The sequence below is a fragment of the Taeniopygia guttata genome, chromosome 2, assembly GCF_048771995.1.
Source record: "Taeniopygia guttata chromosome 2, bTaeGut7.mat, whole genome shotgun sequence".
Taxonomy (NCBI): domain Eukaryota; kingdom Metazoa; phylum Chordata; class Aves; order Passeriformes; family Estrildidae; genus Taeniopygia; species Taeniopygia guttata.
In genome coordinates this window covers 132,361,796-132,382,006 of record NC_133026.1, presented here as the reverse complement: position 1 = coordinate 132,382,006, position 20,211 = coordinate 132,361,796, and the positions used below count along the sequence as shown (strand labels likewise).

The window sequence follows — 20,211 nt, the reverse complement described above, 5'->3', positions numbered from 1 at the left end:
GGTTGCTTGTGTGTGTAAAGTGGATTCATGTCTTCCTCCCCTTTGTGAAGGTCGGAATTCCTCAAATGAGCCACTAAATAGAGCGGGGTGCTGCTCATATGCTTCTTAGTAATCACTGTACTTAGCTAATTTCCAATACACAGAAATAATATTCAATCTCAGAAATAAAATCAACCTCTGAAACAAAATCAGAATGTCTTTAAAGCAAACAGTAAAAAGTCTGCCTAAATGTTTTTCTTCCTTCAAGTTATGCAGATTCATACAAACTGATTTTATTTGCATCCTCTGGATGGGAGCTCAATTTTTAGTCACTAATGCAACTCATGGCATACAGAGGTTAGGACCAGAAATTTTTCGGTTACCTACAAACTCAGCCAAGGAACAAACCAAATGCTTGCTCTGTAGGTAGGTCCAAGAACAGCAGGGAGCACAACATGCTAGTGAAACAAGAGGGCATAGCAACTGGGAAAGAGTGACAGAGCAAGAAAATATAGATGGTAGCAGGGAGAAGGCCTTTGTCCTGTTCAAGAAAAAGAATGCTTTGGTGCAGCAGGCAATGCTGCTCTCTAGATCTTCAAATCCAATGGTATTTTTCTGATGTTCATGTGTCATAGCATATTTCTATGCTGCATTAAAAAAAAAAAGTAGAATATTGCCTTGCTAGAACATATAAGTTACAAATTTTAGGACATTAAAAAAGAAAGTGTCTATAGAACTTTGTCTTTTTTTAATGTGTTTCTATGTTATCTTTTCTACATAAATATTTAAATTGGCAGGTTATACAAAATAAATGGTATTAATTTAAAATTTTAAAAAATATTAAAGACATCCACCTTATTAAAAAATCTGCAATGCTGGTAACTATTAATTTAGTTAATCAGAGGAAAGTAATTTTTCCTTTACACTACAAATTTGTTCTTGACAGGTCTTACTTCAGCAAATAATAACAAGAATAGTACTTATTACTGTGAATATTTTCAATTAAATCTCAACATGATTTCAGAGACTGAGCTAAAAATAATTTTTGCTGGCACCAAATTCTAACCAGACAAGGGCAAACCCAAAAATATATTAGAATACTATAGTTACAAAAAATGAATAAAATCTGATTGTAACTTTTGGAGCAGAGATTTAATTAGTATAAGAAAACATATATAGTTTAACATTTAATGAAATGAAATTATTATTACAATAAAAAATTGAATGTCATTCACACAAGCACTTGGAAGCATAGAAAAAACTCCTAAAAGTAGATATAAAAGGACAAACACCCCTCCCACCATTAAGGAAACTATGTTTTGCTTTCTTTACCAAAAAATGTAAGACTGCTAAAAAAATATCTTCCAAAAGATCTGTCTATCTTATATAGATAGGCAAAGAACCATGCACAAATTATTTAGGTGATAAGGAAAAAGGTATTTTTTTTCATTTCTTAAGGGACAATTAATCTTTTCCTAGATAGACTGCATTACAAAAGGTTTGCAAACGACTTAAATGTTTTTGTCCTTCTATGAAATGTTCTCCATCACAATTTTTGGCTCACTGAGCATGAAAAGCAAGTTTAACTGAACTCACATATGACTAACAGCATTAGAGAAAATTACATCACTTAGTTTGAGCACTACTCAAAAGGCAATAACAAAACCTGTATTGACATTTAAGAATAATATGTGGAAGAATTCCTCAGTTGTAAAGTACCAAAATATAAAGTACTGCATCAAAAACACACAGTTCACCACTGAACTTCTTGAGCTAGATTCTCATGTTTCCACTTAATTTAGATGTGCTTGGGATGTTTTTAATCTATCCATTTCCTTAGTATCCATTGCCAAAGCATTTGGCCTTTGTAAAGTATAAGGATGTGTTTTATTTTCTCAAATTTTAAAAAAATTAAAACTTTAACTTGGAGTTCTCCAATAGCATAGTAAAGAAGCACAATGTGCAATCCAGAAGGACAGAAAAAATAATTTCACATAATCCTTTTCATGTGCTAAAATAGAAACTAGAGTATTAACAAGTTTTAGGCTTATATTATGACACTCCATTGACTTCTGCTGGTCTCGAGCAATTTCTCTTTTCTGTTCTTTTCTTATCTTGCCTTGTGTTTGTCTCAGATTGCAGAAATGCAAAATCACATATGAATGAAAAACAGTTTAGTATTGGATACAAGTTCCTAAAATTCACAGGAATCAGTCATCTCATTCTGAAGTAAAAAAAGTTCTTTAAATTCACTATTTTTATCCTAATTTTCCTTCTAATTTTGATTCTATACAAGCTGAGAAACAACTGACTTGCCACCATGGAGATGCCAGGGCCCTATCGTACCACATGAGCATTCAGAAAACACAGGTCTTGCACTTTCTGCCTCAGGGACAGATCTGGCAAGCTTTAAATATGCAGCTGCAGAACTTGGCTTAAGAAATTTAGTTTTGACTGCTGCTTTATTTTATTATGTCTTTAGAGAAGCAGAGACCAAATGTCTGTCTCATATTCCAACTAACCAACATGTATCTGTGATTTGAGATCTGTGTTCAGAGTCCCTCCCTTGCTGAAGGAAAGGAAAATGTTTCCCAGTTTCTTGGACTGTACCTAGCATACACCATCTGGCACATAAGGATGACCCAGTATGAGAAATAAAGCATGCATAAGAGACTTGACTGTAAACTAATAGGGTATCTTAATTTTGAGCAAAAGGTTCAGGTTCTTGATCAAATGGTTGCTTGTGTATTCGCCAACAGTACACTTAAATAATTTTAAATTACACTGTTAATATAATTTGTCCTGTAGAGTTCTCTGTTAAGAGTTCACAGTTAGTGGCAGGTGTCAGTTTTGGGTGATAGTATCATCACACTTGTTCTGTGGAAGACAAAGCCCGGAGGTGCACTGTGAGTCATAGCCCAGTCCGTCATACACAAAGTGCCTGGAAATATGAATAGCACAACAGTATTTTCAGTACCTGCATGATTCCCCACAGGCTCTGCATCCCGTGGGGTGTTTAAAAACAGGAGTTTTGTAACTTTTCCTTCCCCATTTTATCATGGATTGCTGTGTTTGTAAGGAGACCCTGCAGCAGCTGAAACAGGCAACAGGAGAGTGCAGTCAAACTGAACTTCTGTGACACAGGAACCTAACTTGGATACCAGTCAAGGCCAGAGAGCTGTTCTGAATTAGTTTGCACAGCATGCCTCTATTACCACCTTTTGTTTTGAGGCAATTTTAATGATTTTTTACTTTCAGACAATTATTCTATAAATTCATTTCTATCCTTAGAAAGAGATTTCCATTTATCAAAGGGTTATTAATAGCATTGATAGCATGGACAGTGTAATAGACATAAATTCAATATTAAGATACACTTGCCAAAAGACATTTAATATTACATTCCACTTAAGTACAAGGAAAGAAATCCTGTGCTATTATGAAATCTTAAATTAAAAAAATATGCAGCTCTAATGAATCTGTAAATATAATTGTAATCTTTATTTATTTTTGGTGTGCAAACCATGTCTCATAACTGTTCAACAGCAAAGTACTACAGCCCTTTTCTTGTTGGCTTTTGGAGATCTGAGGCAAATCTCCCTTCACAGCACAATGTTATTTAGTGACACTGGTTCACAGACCAATGGCTAGATTAATGTTGTCCTTCTAGAATAATACAAAGAGTATTAATTGAGATGGCTATGTAGGAGATTAACAAAACTAGAAATATTATTTTACCTGAGAAAAAAACCCAGCTGAATTTTCTTCTTTGAAGTATAAACTACATATATACACAGAACTGTAACTACAGATAAAATCACAGACATGTCAGGCAAAGTGGAAACTGAATAATTGCCAAGGTATGAGATTGCCCTATAAAGTTATTTTTTCCCCTCTCAAGTTTCAGTAGACTGAAATCAGAATCCTCTTTCACAGAATAATGAACAAGAAATTCTCATATATAATGTCACATGTTAGCTAAGAGATAAAAAATCCCAAAAGGAGTTTCTAACCGGAAACTTTCTTCAGGAAAGCCTAAATTTTTTCTTATGTAACAACACACAAAAAAAATAATCTTGTTTACTGCAAAACCAGAAATAAAACAGCTATATAGTCTAGGGGTTTTTATGAGATGTATATTTTTTTAAGCAGGGGCATTATGAGAATTCTTCTGCTCTAAAAAAGAAAAATAGTTTAGCAGTATTCTTACCAAGAAAGATCACCCTACATTTCTCTCTATTTTTACCTCTAATTATGGAAAGAAAAAATCTTGTGGAAGGTGAAGCTAAATGTTCTGATCTAACTTTGAACTTTCTCCTTTTTTCCCCCTTATTAATGAGTTCAAGTAGTAATATAAGAAAATTTCTTCTTAAGTAATGTAGAAAATCTTTTCTTAATGCTAAGTAAGGATTCTTATATCATAAATGCCTACAACCACGGGGATTAGTTCTACTTCTGCCACAGGCAGATGGAAATCTTACAGGTGTGCACCTGAGTTGATATTACAGAAAAGTTTGATGAGTTATTTGTGACTGAGGCAGTATGGCTCAGTTGGTGCACATGATCTGCACTTTTTTCCTAAAATTAAGCCTTTTATTCTTACTCCCTAGACTTACCACAGGGCGTCCTTCACATTTTCCTGCAATTTCTCCTCATATATGGTATAAGGTGTCTCCCACACTTTGTGTGTGGGAAATGTCTTCCAGAGGACTTCTGTAAGATCACAGTTAGCATTGGCTGGAGTTCAATTCTGGCATCTCAACTCTGTGTTTGTTTTCACTGCTTCCATCTCTCAGAAAAGCTTTGTGAACATGTGAAGACTCAAATATACACCTACTTCCACTACAGAAAATCTGTTAAGGAAAGTGGCATAAATTTTTTGCCTTTTCCTAGTCTTTTCCTACATATAGAGGAAAACAACAGAATTTAGTGACATTTTATAGCTATTTTAGTTTGCAATTAAGAGTCTTTATTTATTAGCATACTTTTCAGAGCTTATTTAGTAAAAGCTGATTAATGCTCTTGGTAATGTATTATAATAGTGCTTTCTCTTTGGTAAAGGATTCAGTTCACAATTCTCAACTAATGAGTGAGATAAATATGCCCTAATCTCTTGTCAATTACTAATCCTATATTTCTATCAACTTATTATGTGTTAATTTTGAAAGTAAATCAGATAACACATCAAGAATATTGATGCAAGTGTAATGCAACACATTAAAGCAATCTATTACATTAGCAATCTGTCTCTGGAATAGGAGAGGAAATAAACCCCCAAACAAATGGCTTGTTTCAAATTGTCTGTATTATATATATGATTTAAAAAACATTAAAATACATGTCCAAATTAAAAGTAATGGATGATAATTTCAGTTGCCATTTTGACCACATAAATTAGTTCTGGGGATAGAAAATAACAATGTCTATTATGTAAACAAATACACTTTTATTCAGTAAATTGCATGCTTACCATATACTATCTCACTTTAGGCAATGAAAAGCAATCAATGTAATTTCTCCTTTAATCACCATGATTCCAAGTGATTAAGCATGCTCTTCTAATAGAAACCACATTGACTATACATGTAATAGAAGACTATTTTTATATAAATCAAATTTTGAATTGATTTTATATAAATCAAATTTTGAATTGAGAAATGTGAAGTTCTATACCACACCAATGGATTCCTCTCAATTATTCCATAAGTTGAGAATATTGCTCTATAGGCTACGTCATTGGTTCCTAACAGGCATAAGTGAGACTATTCTACTTATAAGTACAGCACTTCAGACTGCAGTTTCAACACCCTACAAACCATACAGAATCCAGAATTTTGTTTTAAATAGAAATAAAATAAAATTTCACTCAAACGTTTTGCTCTGAGAACTAGTTATCTTATTTTCTTCTAAGATGAAGCCATGAAATACCAAAATTTCTAAATACTTTAATCTCTTTTCACTTTGGATCTCTCAGAATTTGTTAAAATGGAAATGCTTCATTTTGATAAAAACTATTGAATTCACAAAATATCAATCATCATTTTGTTGGTACAGAATCAACTGCTGTTTGTACTTTTCCTATAGAGAACTATAATTTTAATAATATATGGCAAAGTTTAACCTCAGCAAAATTATGAAGGATGTCACAACACTGTCTCAAAATTCCACTTTCACAGCCCTATAATTTCACGCCACATTTGGCATCCTAGCAAGGGTTCTTAGGTGACATGGAGCGACATGTTGCCAAAAAGCAAGTGCAGTTCATGCAGTGTCAGCTGCCCCCAGCCCCACCAGCTATGCTTACGTGTGCAGGGCCCTCTGGAGCACGGCACCTTGGAGCAACGCTCTCCAGAGACACACTGAGGGCCCTGATTTCTGTCCAAACATAATTACACCTCTCTGCAGGCATTACTGAACTGGTCACTCTCAATTTGTGCTGTTACTTCCTTTTTTCATCTCTTTTAGTAGATTCCATCTACTGCACCCAAAGACATGACGGGTCTCAGTCTCTTAGAGTGTGCTGGACCCATATGGGTGACCCAACATACACACATGATGTTTTAGTATATATGATCTATTGAGTGCCCCAGATTCTGAAAACATGCCTTAAACTGCCTTGGCTCTTGGCTATAATCAGCCTACAAACATAACAGGTTTTGGCTAATTTAAGAAAAGACAGATTATTTACCTCACAAAAACAGAAATGTCAGCTAAATAAGGGAAGGGAAGGCACCCAAGTATCTGCCTGCCAGAGACTGTGTGTAAATTGAAAGGGATCCCTAAGACAGCATGATAAGAGGACAGCAAAGACTTTACTTATTAATGAAATATAACTGAGAATTAGGTCTGCTTCTCTACAGAAGTCTGATCATCAGTTCCCTCAGGGCTGACCAGCAGGAAAACAATTTCATTCCAGATATGAATAGGTACACCTGTTAAGAATTGCATTTTACATTCTATCTTTCTCAGTAAAGAAAGTGTCTTTTCCACAAGGAAGAATGCCTGTGGAATCACGACCTGAACGTTACAACATAAAGTTCCCCTAACCCATCAAATTTTAGCTTCTAGAATTGACTGCTTGACTCAAGAATACAGAGTATGCATTTAACTATTTTTGGAGCACTGGAAAGGTACAGGAATCAGAAATAAAATAAATTCTAATTTATCTTGCTACTCTACTCTTCAGAATCTTGTCATTTACTGAAGTCTTAAGTAAAAGCAACCTTATGAAAAATTACTTTTGTGTCATATGTTGGGGAAGATGAAACAGGAAAGCCTTATAAATATGATTGCTTGGCAAAAGATTTTGAGGATATGGAAACTATAAGCAAGACTGAAATGAAAGCAAGCTTTGAGTTACCAAGCCTTCATTACTGAACAACTGGAAAACAATAGTATGTCCAGCTGAAGCTAATCCCCTTTTGATTAAACAATACCCTCTGCTTGCAGACAGGTCCAAGGGTCAGAGCAGGCCCCACTAGCTTGGCAGAAGAGGTCCAAAGTGTAGTTTTCAGGGTTTAAAATGTAACACATTATGGTAATGTAATGATTCTTATAGGCTGTATGTAAATCGTATAGGATTTTATCTTGTACTAGATTGGTTAGTGAAAATTAGAATAGTCAGCACAGAAGAAGATTTATTGTATTGTAACAAGAAATGCCTCCATATGGTTCTTTTGGGTCTCTGTTTCGGGCTCTTCTTTCGGGCCTGCTTGGAGCTGGGGCTGGCAGACCTAAGCAGGGCCCCTACACCCACACCCTTTGAAATAAACCACAAGTTCCAAGAGCTGGCTTCAGAGATCTCCTGCCTCAGTCTGTCCCGACCATCCTACTCACCCTCACTCCTACAGTCATGCCCTTTACCCATAAAATAATTGTTCCTACCTGAAAAAGACTACAGACTGGAATAAAAAAATATATTTCTTTATCTATTTTTAGTGTCAACTTCTTAGCACTATGACAAATAACAAGAAACAATACAAATATAATTTGAAAAGACATTTAAAACTGACCTTATAAGGCATGTATTGTAAGTCTGATACACAGTCCTGAAAACAGTTATTATGACCTACTTTCAGAAAAACTTCTGGCATAGATTTAGTTATAAAATATGAATGAAGAAAACCACTGAAGTAAAATTATACTTTACAAAACACTTGAAAAAATGTTTCAGATATTCAGACAGTCATTTCTACACTGATTTCCATATGAGCACAACTTTCTACAGAAGTAGTATTATCTTCTGATATTGGTATGTCTTATCAAGCCTGATATGTAAGGAGATACTTAGCCAGCCCATTGAACAATAGAATATCTTCAGAAAGTACCTAAGAAACTTTTATACTTAATCCAGTTTCTACATAGTACCAATGCCCTGACACCTGAATATCTCCAGCCTCTCAGTTCCAGAAAACTGTACTTACAGGATACCTACAGGAAATGAGTGTTTTGCTTCCAGACTGTACCAATATAAGATTCCTTGTGTAGGCACTCACCATCTGAGAAAAGGAACATGATGAGACAAGCCAGAGAAATTTATAAATTCATTAAACACATTAATTGCAAGTTTTAATCCTCTGGTATCTATGTACAATGCTGGTGTCCGACATTTTCTGTAAGATGCACTTACAGATGGAAACAGAACACTTTGGGTTGGAAGGGACCTTAAACATCATTTAGCTACAACCCCCCTGCAGGGAGGCAGAGATGCCCTCCACTTGGGTTGCTCAGAGCCCCATCTAACCTTGCCTTGAACATTTCCAGGGATGGGGTATCCACAGAGCAACCCGTTCTGGTGTCTCACCATTCTCTTTGTGAAGCATCTGAAGACAGGCAAGGTATTTCTTCATGATGTGACCTCACCCTCAGCAACCCAACAGGCCATCATGTGTCGCTGTAGACACAGCACCATGCACACACCTCATCCAGGGCCTGCCCTGTGGCCAGAGGCCTGCTCACCACAACCAGCAATGCTTGTGTGACCCAGCAATGCTGGTGCTGTCCTGTAGCAGCAGCCACATTTCAGACAGGGCCCCTCGGAGACGCTTGTCCAATAGAGCAGCAGGAGCAGGTGTGCAGTAGCAGCTCTACAAAACAACCCCCAACCCTTACCGGTATCCCCGTATCCAACCCACACAAGGGGCTTTTCCAGGAGATGTCAGCAGAGATGCTGTGGCTGCTCTGCTCGGGGCCAGGCACAGGCCAGCCCTGAGCACAGGCCAGTCCCAGGGAGCAGCCAAGGAACAGAGGCTGCCAGCCAGAGCCATGCAGGCTGCCTGCCGGACCTGCCGCTCCTCCAAGAGCACTGAATTCCAGCTCCTCACTCACGTTTGTCTGAACACCTACTCATGGTCAGTGGGTCTAAAGATTTTGAGTACCCTTTGAGACAGTTATATTTCACATTTGTCCCTGACTGGAGCATCTAATCAGTCATTGGGTAACTGATTGCATATAACAGAGAGAAAAACTTCAGCTTAAAATTACCAAATAACAAAGCATGGTATTTAAATCAGATCTAGACCAAACACACAATACAGGTTCTCTCTAGTGATGAGATCCTTGAGCAATGTACAGAGTTGACATCCTTCATTGAATAGCTCTTATGGCAGGAGAGACCAGATTAGATAAAAAAAAAGTAATGTAGTGCATTGCATATGATTTGATACTCAAATGCCTCTATACCATTACATAGCTCTGTACTGTCACAAGGTAAAAATTTAGATTTCCAGCTAAGCAAGTGATTAATTTTTTTTCTTGCCTAACCAGACACTTCCCAGATTTGTGTAAAGGTGACTTCATCTTTATTTCAAAGAAAATAGAAATGTATACAAACCTGCCCTTTCCATAACCTGCAAGTGAGCTGGTAAAATACAAGGCTGCTACAAAGACTTGCCTACTGATGGAGTCACTAGTGTCAGCATGATATTCAGAGATTTCTGTATATACATTCTTTCACCTCTTCTTCATACCCTCCTGCTCATACTGCATTCAATAAGTCACACAGTCAAGCTTACTACTCTCTTCTGCATTGTTACCTCTCCTTCTTTCTTTTTTTAGTTCTACTCTTTACAGTACTTGAAATCCCACTCACAGCCCCTCAAAGTTTAGTTTAAAAATTTACCACAGTTTCTGACAGTGCAAATCATTGTTTTGCTCTATTTTGTTGTACATTAAAACTCTTATTACTTTGGTTTGGAAAGAACCGAGAAATTTCTTCTCTGTGTTTGAATGGTGGTTAGCACAAGGGAGACCTTCACATGGGACCTCACACAGCAGGGCACTGTAAACTTACATTGAACTCTATGAAAACATCACAACAGTTTTTTCTTAAATACTGAGAATACAACCTATCTTCTGTACATACCTTGAAATATATAATATATATATGCATACTTATATAAATTGCTTAAATGCTTCTTTTATATGAATGTTATTCAAACACAAGTAACTTTTTCCATGTCAAATACACTTGTCCTATACAGTGTCATTATTTGACATTGAGCTTTTCAGAGTGTATTATATGGATTTTCCCCAGAATAGGAAAAAATAAGAAAAAAAGATGTAAGATTTTAAATACTTTAGACATCAAAGCAGAAAATCTTTCCATTTTCCTAGGCGGTACATTGAAGTATTCAATTTGAATTGAGAGAAACAGAAATGAGGAAAATTTATACAGATGGTGAATACACTTGTAGGCTGAAAAGAAAGTAATTAAAAGACAATAAAACATTTGCACTAAAGTAACATAAGTTTGTTCAGGAAAATTGCTTTGTTTCAAAATAAGGTTGCATGTTTAAACGTGAAAAAACCTCATGTTGAAATACACAAACACTATCTGTGACAAAACCAAAAGCATCTTGCAGCATTTCAGCGACCCTTCAGAAACTTCAGTAAGGAATCCCCCCAAATGAAAGTACAGCTTATGTTGCTTCCTGAAAAGCTGAAAAGTAAGGAATTAGTGTATTGAGCAGGCTCTGGAAAGCAGAAGATAAAAGCTTCAGTCCAACCTGAAAAGAATCTTTGCTTAAAGAAAAAAAAGTTTAGTAAATGTTCAGAGGAAAAAAAGATAATTGACCATTTTCTTCATTCCATAGAATATTGTTGATGAGGCAACTTCAACAGGATCTTCAAATTATTAAACTGCAATACATAAGTATTATGTACATTTAGATAATTTGAGAGAGAGAAAAAAAATCTAGTTCCTACCAGTCTGGCTGAGTTGCGATGTGCTACGGCTCTTTCTCGATAGCCCCACGATGGCGACCATCTTTGCACCAATGCTGGAGCGCCTCTTTTTGCTGCCACCACCAACAGTGCCCACTGCCGTGTCCGACTGGCTGCCATCGTTCTTCTCCAGCGTGTACATCTCGCCGCTGATGCTGGTGCTCTTAGTCATGTTCTTTCCTGAGATGGCCATCTGTCTGCTTTGCATTTTGGATGTAAAGACACTGTCAGCCAGTTGACGGATAAACAGTGCAGACAAAGAGTAAAAAGGGGAAGACAGAAAAGGACAGGTTTCAGATGGAAGGTTTTGGGATACTAAAGGGTAAAAGCAGCTAATCACACAAGTAGGGTTTGGTTTTAAGAGGTAAAAGGAGAAATTTTAATTCTAGGGTCTTGGTTGGTAGAAATAGTGGACTCATCAAAATTGTGTTTTAAATAACAAGCTCCTATTTACTGATTGACTTAAAACTTGTTACTGGCAAAAGTATACCAAAGAATTAATGCATCCATATATCATACAATCACTTTTTGTTTGGAAAATTTAAGTTCTGCCCTAGTGCTGTGAACCTCTTCTTCTCACATACATACACACAAATAACCTATATTCCTCTGGGAAACAGATACTTGATTTACTACTGAGTGGAAAAGATTATCAGTCTGAAGCCCAGTTGCTTACTATACATTCAGATATTTCTAGGATGTTCTCAGTAATCTCGTTTAGCTCAGTCACTGTACAGTAATGAACACCCATAGGTTTTTTTCTCCATCTCTGCATCAACAAATACAGGTACTAGACATGTATTTCACACAACACTTGAGTGTTCTGTGGCATAGATCATCGGAACTGAAAAAAATGGAATTCAATTCTAATGTATCTTTTCTACTTGTTTAGAGACTCTGTAAATGTGCTCTGTGTGGTTGCATCTAAACTACTGCTGCAGCATTTCAGGTGTCCCAGGGGAACCTGATCTACCAGTGGTCCAGGCTAAGGGACCTTTCCTTTCCTCAGAAAAGCCAATCTACACTGATGACAACAGCTCTTATACAAAATTTGCCCTGACATCTAAGAGGTAGGTGTCTGAACAAATATCCAGAACTGGAAGCTCTGGGGTACATGTGGGCTTGAAAATTTATAGAGAATTTTCTATTTCAATGAAGTTCTTGCACAGAACTTAGACATTTATTATTCTTTTCAGTACAGTGCTTCTCACCAAAAAGTCCCCATGAGATGCCATTTTAAATAATTCACAAAACTGTGGAATATTTCTGGAACCCAGGAGAAATTATTTTTTGTTAAATCACCAATATATAAAGGCTAAAATTAATGTTTTTTCTTCTTAAACAGATTTTCAAATACATGCAAAAAGCTACTGCTAGAACTTTAGTGCTCAGCAAATGTCTCTAAAGCAAATTTTTCGGAGTATACAAAAATATATACTCCTTTTCCCTTACCTATAATAGCCTGAAATCTATTTCATAAAAGAAAGGCATTTTTGTTTCTTTATGAAAATTTTGCAATACTTAGTCTCTCAGTAACTTACCTATGGAATTAATGCACTGCACTCAAAAGTAAATTAAGAGTTATAGCTTAGCCACAACCCAGAGGAAAAGCTGAGAGTTGGTTCATAGCAGAAGTAGACCTTTACCATTGAAAAAATATTGAGTGTAACTTCTCAGGGAAGTTACAGGGAAAAATATGAATGAGAATTTGGATCAGCAGATGGAGAAGCACAAAGCAAATCTGAGAGAGAGCTATAGTAGCCTTGCCTGGACACACAATCACAAAAGACTGAACACAGTGGTAGCCTGAAAGCTTTTTTCTTACCCTCTTTTAGCTCTCTTTGTTGTTATATGTTAGTACACACTGACTCTTATTAGTACATTTATCACCACGGGAGGAGTGGGATAGGATGTGGGTAAAGAGGAAGTCAGGGAAACAGTAACTCAGAATTTGTATTTCTGTGTCTTATTAGCACTATGTTAACTTACTTCTTAGATTATAACCTCACATGCTGTATTTTTTAATCAAACTAACACCTCTAAGAATTCAGTCAAAGAAAGCAGATGACACAGAAGCTAGTTCTCCGTTTCAACATTATCTTGCATGTAAAAAATACTATAGGTCTAGAAAAAACATGGCTGTGAAGTGCTAGTATCTTCAACTCTACCTTAAGCAAAATTTTACTAAGAATCAGAAAATTAGAGTCCCTTATCCAGTAATGCTATTTTTAATCCAAGTTCTCAAAGGAAATATGATTAATGTGTGCTTTCAGACAGTTCTCTCTCTTTTCAGTATTTTAAAAAATCAGATAAAATTTGACAGAGCAGTAGGAAACTAAAGCTATTTAGTTTCTAAAACTGTTTTGAAAACAGATCCCTGGAGAGACACCTTATGAATGCCTCTTTGGGGAAAGATTGCAGAAGAAGTCATTATTGAATCTCTCCTAGTAGAAGCTCATTCGCAGATACAGACTAGTGAGGGAAGTAAATTTTTCACTGCTTGCAGAGCAACCTATTTCAGTGATCCATTTTTTCAAAAATAGTACCCAGAAAATCAGTGAGTTCTTGTCATATGGAAAACAGTAATTAATGCATAGTTTTGTAAGTGATATTACCATTCAATAAAGTCCTATGTCATCACTGGAAACAGAAATATTCTGCATTTTAAGATAAAAGTTACACAGAATAAAAAGTCATCATTTCCTGAGTTGAATGTGCCTTTGAGGTGCTTTTTTGTGTCCTTTCCAAGATGCATGGTTCTATTTAAGTGGAATGGATTAAAATAGTTGCCTTTATTAAATAAATCAGTGGTTGGTCACTATAGTGTGTGGTTAGCTATGAAAGTACTCTGAATTGCCAAAGTTTGCTTCTTGGCTGATGTCTAAAGGCTTCTGTATCACAAAATATTTTGCTGTGTAGCCCTGCCAGTAATGATGTAGACTTCAGTCAGACACCTTCTCTTGGCCAACTTTTAAAGAAAGATAGGAAAAGGAATTCAAATGAGGAGAAACAGATTTAGATTTAAGTGGATATACCAAATACTAGTAGAAATGGCTGATGCTAAAAATTCATTCACAAACCTCTTTTTTTTTTTTCCCAGTTGAGCTCTAAAACTATTTTCTTCAATTAAAAGCTTGGGGGTTTTCCCCTTCTCTAAAAGCAGCACAGAATGCATCTTTGCTACAGTCCTATCAGCAAACAGCCCTTGGAGAAAGCCATCCCATAGCAGGGACTTTGTTTTTTGCAATTCCTCTCTTAGCAAAATGCTTTGAGAAATACATACTAGGAGAGTTAAGAGTGGTTCATAGTGCCTCAAAATAAACCTAGAGTGGTCATGAGCACTTCCTTCATCAGCACTCTGAATCCTTTCTGGCCATCCAAGCCCTCATTTACTAATTTTTCTTGGCAGTTACTTGATACCCTCCCCAGTAGAAACCATCCTTCTACCCAGTCTGCCTTTTGACAGTGCCACAAATGGGTCATTCTCAGAAAAACTGGGTATTGTATGTCAGACTTGGTTCCTTTCTGAGGTAATAGAAAGGTAGACCTCAGAGTAAAATTTAGAGAGTAAAACTTTTTACTTAACAGGAAACAGAAATAACTGGAAGTTTCCTTTGTAAGTACAAACACACAAATCTAATCTCACATATATCCAGTTAAATAAGTTAAATAAGTATTTTAAAATAGACATTACCTAAAAGCAATTTATAATATTGTATGAGTTAATGAATAGATACACAGTAAAAACAGGGTTCTCAAGGTATCTTATAAGATAATAATAATTTAAAAAATACCCTCAGCAAAGAGAATATACAGCCAGATGTTGGGGGAGAATAAAATAAAGGGGGAAATAAAGTAATCATTCTAGTCCAAATAATATGTGCATAATGACAAAATAATACCATTATTAGAACCAAAACAAGAACAAAATCAGTACACAACCCCAGCATGTGGCAGCCTAAAGACTACAGCAAGAGCAGAGTGAAGGTGGCAGGCAGGCTATTGCCTTTTGCTTAACAGGACCAAACTATCAGCAAGAACAGGATGAAGGGCAAAGCTTACACAGGAATGTTACTTCCTGCACTATCCCAAAATCCAGCAAACCTCTTGTGGAAACCAAGAGCTGCAGACAGGTCTCAGTGTAAATATCTTTTCAGTTTGCCAGTGAAAAAAGAAAAATGAAAGATGCATAAATTTTAGAGGAATACATTCTCAAAGCTAAATCAGAAAGTTCTTTAAAAAAAACACAAGAGAAAAATAAGACATTAGAAAAGAAATTGCAGTAAGAAATCTATATATATTTGTAATTTAAAGCCAATGGTGGAGTATGAGAGCCCTAGCCACTAAAATGTATTTAAAAAAATATAGTATGTTAGTCATCTGAGGAGAGTCAGACTGACAGATACCTGTGATGTCAAAGGGATTCTAAAGTTTGCTGATAATAATAGATTAAGAGAAGCTCCTGACTCCCCTGAACACAGAGAGGCTCAGCAGAGAGACTTTGACAAGTTAGAAGTCTTGGTAATCACCAACCATATGAAGTTTAACAAGGACAAGTGCTGGATTCTGCACCTTGCATGGGGATTGTACGTACAGACTGGGAAACAAGAGTCTGGAGGCCGGCACCACCAAAATGGACCTGGGGGTCACTGGCAGGTTGACCATGAGTCAGCAGTGCCCTGGCAGCCAGGAGGGCCAAGTGTGTCCTGGGGGCATCAGGCACAGCATCACCAGCTGGACAAGGGAGGGGATTGTCCTGCTCTGCTCTGCTCTGCTCTGCTCTGCTCTGCTCTGCTCTGCTCTGCTCTGCACTGGGGCAGCCTCACCTCGAATGCCGGGGACAGTTTTGGGCACCACAAAATAAGAAAGATATAAACGGATTAGAGGGCACCCAAACGACAGCAACAAATATGGTGAAGGGCTTTGAGGAGAAGCCACATGAAAAGCAAATCAGGTTACTTGGTCTGTTCACTCTGGAGGAGACTGAGGGGAAATTTCATTGTAATCTGGAGCTTCACTGTCAAGGGGAAGAAGAGGGGCAGACACTGCTCTCTTCTCTGTGGTCCCAGTGACAGGACCCGAGGGAATGGTCTGAAGCTCTGTCAGGGGAGGTTTAGGTTGGATAGTACATAGAGCTTCAGAGATTTTTGATAAAATTTCTCACCTTCTCTGGTAGAATAATCGGCTATTTTAAAAAATACATTTGATATTTTATGTTAATTTAAATTACAATTGCAATGAAGATTATATTAATATTCATCTAGTTTCAGTAAATTTTCAAGTTTTCCCCTACAAAGTTAGAGAAAAGATTTATTACCTTGCTAACAGTAATGAATCTTTGATGAAATCCCTTTCTTTGATACAGTGAACTAAATCAGTTCTTTAATTTGTGTGGATGCAAAAAAAAAGTCGAGTAAGAAAATTAATTGAGGTCTAGAAGTCTTGCATTTGTCAGCTGTCATATTCACTGGTAATAGAAGAAGTCCATATGAGTTCTGAAGGTTTGGCAATAAAGTACATTGCAGTCAAAGACCGAGGGAGCTTTGACTAACATCCAAATTCTTTGAGTTTAGAAAGCATCTTTTTTAACCCAGCCTGGCAAAGAAGTAGTTTGTAAATGCTGGGTAACAACTAACTTGCTAAACTAAAACTGATCACGAGCAACCTGATTTAATCAAGACTGTTCTCTGGCAGAAATTCACCCTTGCGTGTACTTAATCTGAAATGTAAATGTTGTGTACCTCTTCCAACTTGTTGTTTAATTAGTCTTCCAACAGGGATTGAAGGCCCAGGTTTCTGTATTTACACTGCTATGTTACAATCTACACTGCAAACTTGCTTAGTACTGCTCAGTGTTTTTTCTTGAAGTGCTGAATAGAGCTCTATGAAATGAAAAGCAAGCAGTGAATTGCTAAACCAGACATTAAATCCAGTATGTGTCCCAGACTTCAAATCACCATAGAAATAATGTGAAATTGAGTCAGGAAAGTGAGAAAAATTTCAGACTTGAAGGCTGAAATGCTCAAAAATATAAAGAGGTAAGAGACATCATGTTTTTCTTGAGGGTAAGAAGTACCATGATTTACCATTTTGCTAAACTGAAATTGCTGTGAGGGAGATTTACTTTTTTAGAAAACTCACTGACAGAAAAGTTTGGAAGATAGACAACAGGGAACTGGAGAGGATGCACTACTGAGATTACATTAAGAGAAAAATCACATAATACACAGAGAAGAGCCAAATGTCTTGAAAGGGCTTTATTTAAATAAATTGCTGTCAGCATATGGATGTCACTATAGCTTCATCTATACTTCACTCATGAAAGACTTTATTTCTTTGATTAGTACTGCACAAAGGGAATATACTCAGGCTCATTTTAATGCTTATGTGCATGTATGTGGCAGTGGCTGTCTAAAGAATAAACCAACTCTAACATTTCCTTCATCCTTGTAAATTCGGGTTGCTTGAGGACTCTGGAAAATCAGGGTCAGAATAGGCACCGCTAACATCTCCAAAACTCATAGCATGTCTCTGAATTGATCTTCTGGGACTGAGAACTAAATGGACACGAGCAAGAAACCTGAAGCCGTAATTACTTCAACCAAAGAGACATTATCTGGGACATCGTGATCTTGCCTGTCTGACTTCTGTCACTTTGACAAAATGACTTTGAGTCACTTTTGGTCTCTGGGGGAAATTATAAAAGCATAGAGAAAACTTAAGACCATCATAAAAAAGAAAATATGAGGAAAGATGTCTCTCATCGTTTTGAACACGAGCCTGAAACCTTTGTTTTTCTGAGCTGGAGAAGGCAGGTGGACCAAATGTCCCTGCTGAGACAATGTGCACATGGCACACCATGCAAGTTTGAAGCAACTTTCCTCTTTTTTACCTTGGGCCTCCATAGGAAATGTGTTTATGTTATGGCTATCTGGGAAGTGCTGGGCTCTCAGTGGTATTTGTAAGGCAATTTGATTTCCTCCTAGGAAATCAGCCTGATGACACATCCTCTGGCTTGTTTAGCTAGCACCTTATGGACTTCAGGAGAAATATGAACACCACACAGGTGCAGTGAAATTACTGAAAATGTTCAGGTGTTCAGTCCAATAACATTAAAATCAGATATATGAGCAATGCTCAACCATTTGAACGTTATCTTTCCTATTAAGCACACAGTAGTAAAACCAGCAGTGGGCCCCTTAGCCTTAGTTAAAGTACAGTACTTGCTAGATGTAGTAGATGTAACAAATCACTTGCTAGATGTGTTTTAAAGGCAATAGCACAAATCCAGCAACTGCATTTTAGAAATCCTTCCAAGAAGTAACATGAAGAAGTTTGCTTCTTGGAAGGCTAAATGATAAGCTTATTAATTATTTTTAATGAAGTACATTTTTAGGAATATGTATTAATTTTAAAGAATCTTGTCACTCTTCTATTCAAATAATACTCAGGTAAAAAGAGTGAAAAGATGGCATCACTAAGACAGAACCATATCTGTCCAACCATAATGTCCAAGAAAGAAAAGTTTTATAAGCTTCACTATTAAATCCCTTGTTTTTATAAGTTTCTACACCACTTCTAGTTTTTGCTGTTGCTATTCTTGTCACCAGATCTATCATGCTCAGTCCTGTACAAATAAAGATAAAAAAGTATGTCTATTGAAAACCTTATGATTCAATCCAGCTTTAAATATTTTCAGAAAAATGAATCTTTTCATAACACACTTAAAAGTGCAAAAAATTTTTTCAACACTTATATTTGCTTCAAACCTTCATTTTCATTTTTTCCTTCATCTCTGCTTCCTTGAATGTCTACAGGGCTTTCTCCCTGCATTTCTTGTGATTTTGATTTGTTTAAACTACTGATGCACAGTTTAAAAATAAACTTTAGTAACAGGAGTGCTTCAGTGCTTCATGGATCACAGGTCAGAGCTGGCTCAGCACAGGTAAAAGTGCAGGCTTCATTTCATGGAGAGGGAAGCAGTCTCAAAGATATTGCATTGCAGTCAAAGGAAAAATGTCTGAGTTCCCTGCTGGACACCTTATATCAAAGCTGCAGACTGTTTCAAATGACTTATTTTTACTGTTCACCTGTTACTAATGTTCACTTCCACATTAATTAATTTATTATATCCCAGTATATCAAAATTATTTAGTAACTGTAAAGGAGCCTATATATCTTTTGTATTTACTCCAAAGTAACAGGAAAAAATAAGTCTCCAAGGGTTCTATAGACAGTGACAAATAGAAACAGGTGACTTTACTAGACTTATTAAATTATTTTTATTCTATTCTCAGTACAGATTTCATAATAAATGTATTTGTTCATATAATTCTGTTTGGGACCATTGATCTTCTGCATTTTTTCCATAGTATTTTTCCAGAAGCTACAGATAGTTTCCTTCTAAATGTCATCTATGAAATTGTAAAAAACCAAATGGCCAAATTATTGTCCATGTGTTTTGGTACAGACCCAGCAGCTCTATGAACTTATAGCTTTTGAATATTTGTCTTTCTGTAGAAAATTAAAGGTAAAAATCTTCCATTAAAAAGTAGTGGTTTTGAATTTATGCTTCAAATGGGCAAGAGTTTGCCCATAAACGCCTAATAGATTCCACCCATGCAGATCAATAACAGGTTCCACCAAGGCAGATTAATAATACTAGGAAAATTTTACTCAAAAAAGCTTTTTTTTTTTTGAGTCCTTTGTTTCTAAAGACTCAGACTGGCAATATGTAAGCAGCTCTACTTATCTAGCCATAAGAGTGCAGAAGAGTTATGTTAGAGAGATACAAAATAAAGTTGCAGCTTCTTGTTCAAGGACCCAGTGCATCACACCTGCCCCAATTGCCTGGATAATGCAACATTTTGCAGCTGGAAACAGCTGGTGAGCTTGTACTGCAACCTGCCATTCTCAGCCCAGGAATGGCAAGATCACTTTGTTGTCATGTTGAAAAAGCAGAAAAGAACCAACATCTTCTTTTGAGAGCTGCAGGAAACTGCATGCTGG

General features: G+C 36.6%; 1 protein-coding gene across 50 annotated transcripts in view; it reads right to left on the bottom strand.

Annotated features, from left to right (window-relative positions):
• Nucleotides 1–20,211, bottom strand: part of RIMS2 (regulating synaptic membrane exocytosis 2) — a 447,420-nt gene that overhangs the window by 42,829 nt on the left and 384,380 nt on the right. For 45 of the 50 annotated variants that reach the window (XM_072924886.1, XM_072924887.1, XM_072924890.1 and 42 more), the window contains one exon: nt 11,185–11,426. The exons of 1 other annotated variant lie outside the window; for it this stretch is intronic. In XM_072924886.1, the coding sequence (XP_072780987.1) occupies nt 11,185–11,426 (242 nt within the window). The remainder of the gene's footprint in view (nt 1–11,184; nt 11,427–20,211) is intronic. 4 more of the 50 variants (XM_072924911.1, XM_072924867.1, XM_072924881.1 and 1 more) reach the window with 2 other exon arrangements.